Here is an 8,623-nt window from a genome sequence, read left to right as displayed (position 1 = left end):
AAAAGATGGTATCTTCAAATTTTTTATTTTTAATTCCTACCTTACATAACTTGCAGGTACCTTTTTTGTTTTGTTCCTCCCAAAATGCTGGAATTACAGACAAATGCCACTGTGCCCGGCCATTCCTTACTCTTCTGAAATGAAAACAGTTGTGGTGGGAAAACCACTGCTATCTCATTTTTTAAGGTGTGAGTCTTATAAAGCTATGAAGTAACATATCAGATGACTGTGGGCAACCAGAAACTTCAAATACAACTTACTAATACACATGATAGACTGTGTATCTTGTTGGTGAAGGGCAGGTGCATGATAACATCTAATGTCCCCCAAAGTAGAATTTTCTCAAAACAAGATGCATCTTCGAAAGTCCATCCAATTATTAGACTTTGTTACAAAGGCCAAGAGCAACTTTCTTAAGACACATGCTAATTTTATTCTCCACATTGTATGAAAACCCTGAATTATTATTGAGAACCCTGAATTACTGAGAACCCTGAAATATTATTGAGCTATATCACATAAGTGAAAGTGTCCCTTCTATCTGTATAATTAGAATGTCACCAGATCAGTGTAGCTTACTTGACCAAAACCAGTCAAAACAAACTCCTGCAAAACAAAAAATCAAAACAAATACTGTATCCTGTAGTTACTGCAGGTAGAAATTGAAGAACTTTACCTGCTATCTGTCTTCCTAGTGGTAATAATACTTAGGAATATGATCATTGATATCTTCAGTCATCCACAAACACTTGTTACTTTTGGTGCTTAAATACCATTTTAAAAGTAAAAATATACTTATAAAATATTTGGAGCAATTAAATAGTTCAAAGAAGCAGAGTTAATAATCTATAATATTTACTAGAGAAATACTGAAAACCAAAATGCCACATTGATGGTAACTTTTCTTCCTTGAGCTCACTTCTAAAGAACTATAAGAAACTAAATTACATTTAAACATACAATAGTCATTAAGTAGGCAATCACTGAGTCTACGATTAGGCCAGACATTAACAATTTTTCTTATTCTTAGCCCAGCAACTTTGTATATTGTAAAGATCCACACAATTAATGCAATGAGAAGGGAGAGGTGAAATTATAGACATTGAATTTTGAATTCAAATGTTAGCTTCTTTAAATGCTCCTGAGGTTAAAGATTTGTCCTCCTCCTCCCAACTGAATCTCAATGTTGGAACGATACACAACATTTAAGTGGAAACTATCGAAGCTTTGGCAGATACCTAGAAGTATGGTTTTGAGTTGCTATTTTCTTAGATAATTTACTTAGTAAATTACCTACTGTGTATAAAGTACGATGATAGGTGTGGCTTATCAGGTAAATTGTTTATTTTTATTTTTTATGTATATATATACTTTTGAGATAGAGCCTTGCTCTGTCGCCTGGGTTGGAGTGCAGTGGCGTGGTCTTCGTGCACTGCAAGCTCCACCTTCCGGGTTCAAGCAATTCTCCTGCCTCAGCCTCCCGAGCAGCTGGGATTACGGGCACATGCCCAGCTAATTTTTATATTTTTAGTAGAGATGGGGTTTCACCATCTTGGCCAGTCTGGTCTTGAATTTCTGACCTCAGGTGATCTGCCTGTCTCGGCCTCCTAAAGTGAGGTAAATTGTTTATTAAACAGCAAATGAATAAATATAAAATTGCTTTTCAATTAAATGATTAGCTCGAAACTATATAATTCGAGTGTGGACTTAAGGCAAAAAATGCATCTTCATCACCTTTTTAAATTCCCAGGTCCTGAGTACCTAACACAGCAGGAATTTAATTTTTTTTTCATTGCTACAATAGGGAACTGTAAGATCTAAAAATAGAAATTCTGAAGTAGTTAGGATAAGCTACTATGGAAGCTACTCAGAAATCTTGACTAAATAAAGACCTTTATACAGTCTATAGAAATGACTAATTTCTAGTCTTTCCTTTTGGTCAGTGCTTGCTATGGGGTAGAAATTAAGTCATTATATGTAATATATACATATAAAGTAGTATCTAAAACTAGGCAAATCTGATATAGAAGGTTTTTTTTTTTCTTTTTTTTTGAGATGGAGTCTCGCTCTGTCGCTAAGGCTGGAGTGCAGTGGCACGATCTCAGCTCACTGCAACCTCCGCCTCCTGGGTTCAAGCGATTCTCCTGTCTCTGCCTCCCCAGTAGCTGGAATTATAGGCACGTGCCACCACACCCAGGTAATTTTTGTACTTTTAGTAGAGACGGGGTTTCACGATGTTGGTCAGGCTGGTCTGGAACTCCTGACCTCAGGTTATCCACCCCTACTTGAAAATTACTTTACATTACCCCAGAAAAGAAAGCTATGCTCAAGTTGGTACAATCAATTTTATCATAAAGATATGCTAAGTCTGCTGCACAGTTAAAAAGAACAATTCTTTAGAAGCCGAGATACTTTTAATCTAGATTCCGTCTTCCACTCATCACAAATCTCTGCTTTAAAAATGTTGATTTTCATGTATATTCAGCAATTCTTATTTGCAATTCTTCTGGGTAAGTCAATATTTTCTTAAAACTAATAACACTTATTGAAGGGTTTTTTTCATACTGAGAAGACAAAAGGACTCAATGCCTCACATAAGAGGCAAGTGAAAAGAACATTGTTTTTATTAATCTATTTGAGTTTTGAATATATTGTTTTATTCATTTCAAAATCTGAACCTAGGCCAGGTGCGGTGGCTCATGCCTGTAATCCCAGCATTTTGGGAGGCCAAGACGGGCAGATCACTTGAGGTCAGGAGTTTGAGACCAGGGTGGCCAACATGGTGAAAACCCCGTCTCTAGTAAAAGCACAAAAATTAGCTGGACATGGTGGCGGGCGCCTGTAATCCCAGCTACCTGGTAGGCTGAGGCAGGAGAATCGCTTGAACCTGGGAGGCGGAGGGTGCAGTGAGCCAAGATTGTGCCACTGCACTCCCACCTGGGTGACAGAGCAAGACTATATCTCTAAAAACAATAACAACAAAAACCTGAAGATAAAGAGCTTTGACAACTTAAGTTTAAAAAAGGAGACAGCTATATATTTTATAGCTTAGCTTCTACCTAATACTCTTCATAAAAAAACTCATTGCCTTTAACATTGACCCCTTTTCAAACAAAATACATGTGTACTTGGAGATGCAAACTCACAGTAAGAACACAAGATCATTTTAACAAGCACTAAACTGAGGCTCAGGGAAGTTAAATAACAAGGCTATCGGTACTTGGTCAGGTTCAGAAAAGTTTGCACCCCAAGTTCAAGGTAAAGAAAGACTTCACTGTTCTGAAGTCCCTCGTATGGCAAAGTTACGTGGCCATCAGAGAGCTAATTTAAAAAAACTGTGTTTAAATTATTTCCATGTTTCAGAGTTCTCCACCTCTAGACTCAGAACGCAGTTTAAAGATGTGACCCGGGACATTTTTGTTTTCCCTTGAGAGGAAATGCACAGTTGGAAGTTCACAAAAACACCTCTTCAAAAAACAGTAATACTGTTTCCACCTTTAAAAAAGCTCTCATCACAACTCTTTGGTGGCACTTCATGCCTTCAAGTTCTCATTTTGGTGATCGTTGGCTCCTTTTTAGTCTGTCTCACAAGCCAGGTTATAAATGGTTTGAAATCAGGGGCCCTGTTTTTATTTTGAACCCATCGCAGAGCCTGGCACAGCGTGGCAGAGTGTGCGCCCAATAAATACTTGAGTGGAATTACACTGAAAAACAGGAAGAAGTAAAGCCATCTTCCATCTGCCAAAGACTGTGGTGTTGCTGTATCGGTAATTTTCATTCTTAGAAAGCTTTAATGTGAATGAAATTATTCCTTACTGTGCATTTGAAAATTCCACTGAAAGCGGTTTTAAAAATTAAGCCTGCCCTCTTAGAGGCAGGGGGCACAGTTCTGGACACATGAGAAAAGTGACAGTGACATCTCCGCATTGTTCAGAGAAGAAAGGTCAACAAAGAGTAGAAAGAACACTCAACCCACCCTGCATTCATTCCCTAGAACGTTCTCTGTGTGTCCCTTATCATTTAAGCTTTTCATGTGTAGTTTTCTTGAAACTGACTATATCCTCTTTTGGGGTGAGGGGAGGAGAGGGAGGAAGGAGATGGAGAAGGTCTGAGATGATTTTTTTTTTGACAGCAGCGTCCACTTAGGCCCTTGGGGAGACCGGGTCACGGGGCCTCCTTGCACCAGTGGTCTACAACGTCTTGCCTGCGGTTTACAACCGCTCTTTAAAAATAATTTCCCTTTGGGACGGCCCCCGGCTGCTTCCTGCCACCCCCACGCCCACTCCCACCCCCGCCCCCATCCTCATCCTTAGAGGCCCCAGGCAAAGAAACGATTCGGCTTCCCGGTTAGATCTCAGAGTAAACAGCACGCTTGGAGGATTACAATCGACCCGAGGCCAATTCGACCCTTTCCCTTTGCCGCCCTCAATTGACCCTTGACAGCAGCCCCTGCTCTCCCTTCAAATGGAAAACCCACAGACACACACACAAACAAAAACCCCAAGTCTTCCTTTCGGTTGCTACCCGCAATGACGTTTTCCCCTCGGGTCCCGCCCCTCCAGGGGGCTTGGAATTTTGGGATTGGTCGAGAGGCTGTGGCGACAAAGCCCCGATTGGACGGCATGGCGCTGACTGACAGCGGGGGCGGCCGCCGCGCCCTCCCTCTCTCCCCGGTGTGCAAATGTGTGTGTGCGGTGTTATGCCGGACAAGAGGGAGGTGACCGTGGCGGCGGCGGCGGCTCTGTTTATTGTCCCTCTCGGTGTGTGTGTGTGAGGAAACCGGGGCTGCAGGGAGGCTAAGGTGGCCTTTGAAGCAGCGGCGGCGACCGAGACGACTACTCTGGCGACTCGAGCGGCTGGCCTTCGCGGAGTGTGAGAAGGACAAGGCACCTCTGCGTCCTCGCCACGTCCGAGCGCCTCCGGCTCCCCGGCCGCCCTCGCGGCTCGCACGCCTGGGCTTCAGCCCGGCCTGCAGCGGCGCCCGCGGGCGGGCGAGAAGGCAGCGCCGCCGCTCGGCGGTCGCCGGTCGCTCCCTGCTTTCTCTTCCCCAGCCGCCACGCTAGGCCCGGGCGACGCGGACGCCGCGCCTCGAGTTTGAGGGCAGCCGGCGGCGCGGCCTCCTCAGCGGGCTCGGCTGGACGTCCGCTCCGGGTCTTCGCGATGGGGCGCGGGGGTCGGCGCGGCTAGGAGTGCGGCGAGTGGAGCGGTGGGTGCGGAGCGGCGGGGCCTAGCGGCCCGCAGGGAGGCGGGAGCGGCGGCTGCGGCCTCGGGGCCTGTGAGCTGGAGGCACTCGCCATGGCCAAGTCGGGTGGCTGCGGCGCGGGAGCCGGCGTGGGCGGCGGCAACGGTGCACTGACCTGGGTGGTAAGTGACGGGTCCCCTGGATGGGCGGCTGCATTGTTCCGGGCTCGCGGCGGGGGCGGAATTCCGCGGGTCCGAACGGGCGGGGGAGGGGAAAGGGAGGGAAATCCCATCTGCGGAACGGGCGCTCCATCGGGGCCTGTGCTTGCAGAATCCTCCAGCCGGCTCCCCGCGCCTTTTCTTTCTTTTTTCTCTGTGCCTCTCTGGAAGCCCTGACTGCCAGAGCGTAATGTGTACTTGAAACTCTGGGGGCACAAAATCGCGAACGTAACATACAGCCCCCGCTTCCTCTCTTTTCCTTTTAACCAGACTCTTCCGGGACAGCCGGGCCTGAAATGGTGGGGAAGGTGATAATGCAAGTGTGTCTGTGTGGGGCAGCATTTTCTCCAAATGTAGTTTAAGAAAACCCTGGGAAAAGGGGTGTGTGTGTATTTTAAATGCAGCCCTTTATGGGGCTTTAATCTCTCAAAGAAGAATGCACTGGGGCTTCTACAGCAACTTGCACTTCGATTTGGAAAGTCTCATTCAGTTGAGAGCGCAGTTGGGATGACTTTCACAGCAGTTAATACTGTAGGTCTTCACTCTGTCAGGGTGAGATTATTAAAAGAAGTGCTTGCCTACGTCAGCATCGCAGGTGTAACGGGGTGGGGGCTGAATGGGTGTCCCGGAGAGGTAACTGAAGTGCTTAGTCTTGGAGTTAAAGGATTTCGACGCTCAGTTCCTGCTGGGAAGTAGAAGTAGCTGCAGCGGAAGGAGGAAGGGAGACCGGATTCCCACGACAGATCGATAATTCACCGGCGTTTCACTTGCTCAGCGTGGAGTTCAGACCAGGGTCATTTCCTATACAGAAAATCTAGGTATTTCGGAGAAAAGTAAAAAATGTTACATTTTTCTGGACTTTTGACGGTCTGTTCCCCCTTTCGTGTTTTAAATACCTCAAGGAAGCTTTCATATAGGCATTTTTGTTACTTAATTCATTTTCTCTTTGTTTGGGTGAGGTTTAGGTGAGTTGAGTAGCAATTTGTGCTATATTGATAACTGCTTATAAAAAGGGTGTTAGTGACAGCAGCAAAACATTTTAATCACTTATGTTTGCGTGCCAGAGTACATTGCAAAATAACTTGCCAGGCTTTTATTGTTGCAATTCTCTGAATGTTGTATATTACTCCAGTTATGTAGAATGAAAGTATGAAGGGACTAGAGCCAGGAGAGAAAATGTCAGATACTAAGTGGTCCATGTGGACTTGCAGTAAGAGGGTATGTGAGAGGAAGGAGGAGATGGACAGATACATGCAAAAGAATGACTTTCAGAATTAATGGCTTTTACCTGTCACTAAAATCAGACATCGGAGAACTGACTGAGACAGCCAAATGGTATTGTAAGTTCTCATTCACTACTTGGAAGTGTTGAGGCCTGATCGGTGTTTGTTCTGAAGACCTCTGGTTCTATAACAGTAAACGTTTTGCTCCATAGTAGATTGTTGGCTTTAACATTTGATAGCAGTACTTTAATTTCCTGTTGTATAATTTTGTAGATAATTAAATAACAATTTATTTCTTTCAAGCTCCATAGGAAACTCATTGCTAATAAATTTAGCAAAACTTGGAGGATCTCATTCAACATAGAAAAATCCATTTGAAACTGAAATTGACTTATTGATTAAAGGAATTTTCATTATAAAGTGGATTATGGAAAATATGGGAAATGCAGTAAAATAAAGAGAAGTGAAGATCACTTAGTCTTTTATTTATAGAGTATATCTTATGGAATTAGAAGTTTATTAAAAAGATAATCACTCCTATAAATCTTCTTTAAGAGTTGATGCTTACTCTAAATTTCAGTTAGGTTATATGAGCATCTTTATGTCCATAATATACATGATTGATCATAGACTGATTTGATTTTATGGGAGGCAATATAGTGAGGTAGTTATGGGCTTTGACATCAGGCTGATGTAGGTTCAGATACTGTCTCTCCAACACATTTAGTTGGACTTTTCCCAAGGAACTTTACCTTTCTAAGCCTGTTTTTTTAATCTGTCAAATAAGGTTGCATTGAGAATGAAATGAGATAACGTATGTAGCACGGTGCTGGGCTTAATGAATGTTGTTATTGGTGAACTTCAAGAAATGCACACTCAAATAATAATTGCAGTTGATTTTACATAAAGTATCTTTTAGCTAGGGTAAAAGCAAATTAATTTTTCCTGTGCACGAGTTGGGGCTTTATTGCAGTGGTCATCTATTTTGAGAAAGGTAACTTCGTCTGCTTTATTGAAGCTAGTGTTATGTTGCCACCTGCTTGTGGATAACAGGAAGAAATAAAAATAGAATTAGCCCCTGATTTCTTTCTTCTGGGTGGAGGGTTGTATGCCATGTGTTGCTGATATTAACTGCTGTTGGGATGCATGCCAGCATGTGTTGTTAATGTTGTCATTGCTTGAAAATTTACCTTTCAATATCTGAAACCACAAAGCCAAGTGGTTTTAGGACTGGCATTAATTTCTTTTAATAATTCATTTGGTTTGTGTTTAATTTGTAGTAGTATCTCAACCAGAATTTTTTATAATTAAAAAAAGTAAAAAATACAAACATGGCAAAGTTATTTTGATTTAAAATGTATAGCAGTTACAAAGGCTTCTCTTAAGCCAGCAGGGTTTTTTGAATTAATTCTTTGTAAAGCTTTGATTACTAGACAATAATAGTCTGGTTCATTCTGTCAGTCTTGTATCATAATTGATTGTAGCAAATACATTTGTGGAAATATTAGAATATAGTTATATGACTTGATCCTTTTCCCAACAATATTCTAACTTGGTAGATTAAAAAAAAATTGTAATGGAAAATGTTAAGCATCTCAAAAAGTGGTAACCAGAATAGTATAACAGGCTTCCTTCTATTTAGCCTTAAGCTTCAGTAATTATCAACCTGCTGGGTGCGGTGGCTCACGCCTCTAATCCCAGAACTTTGGGAGGCCGAGGCAGGCAGATCACCTGAGGTCAGAAGTTCAAGACCAGCCTGACCCACATGGAAAAACCCTGTCTCTACTAAAAATACAAAATTAGCCGGGCTGGTTGTGCATGCCTGTAATCCCAGCCACTCGGGAGGCTGAGGCAGGAGAATCGCTTGAACCTGGGAGGCGGAGGTTGCAGTGAGCTGAGCTCATGTCATTGCACTCGAGCCTGGGCATCAAGAGCGAAACTCTTGTCTCATAAAAAAAAAGAAAAAAAAAATTGTCAATCTAAGACCACCCACTTTATCC

General features: G+C 43.0%; 1 protein-coding gene across 2 annotated transcripts in view; it reads left to right on the top strand.

The window, feature by feature from the left end:
• The first annotated feature begins 5,051 nt into the window (after window positions 1–5,051).
• The window catches only part of TOP2B (DNA topoisomerase II beta), a 66,264-nt gene continuing 62,692 nt past the window's right edge, over window positions 5,052–8,623 (top strand). For both annotated transcript variants that reach the window (XM_031662882.1, XM_031662881.1), the window contains exon 1: window positions 5,052–5,364. In XM_031662882.1, the coding sequence (XP_031518742.1) occupies window positions 5,296–5,364 (69 nt within the window). In that variant the 5' untranslated portion in view covers window positions 5,052–5,295. The remainder of the gene's footprint in view (window positions 5,365–8,623) is intronic.

This window comes from Papio anubis, chromosome 2, assembly GCF_008728515.1.
Source record: "Papio anubis isolate 15944 chromosome 2, Panubis1.0, whole genome shotgun sequence".
NCBI lineage: Eukaryota > Metazoa > Chordata > Mammalia > Primates > Cercopithecidae > Papio > Papio anubis.
The sequence above is the reverse complement of the archived record's forward strand: the minus strand, read 5'-3'. Positions and strand labels throughout refer to the sequence as shown.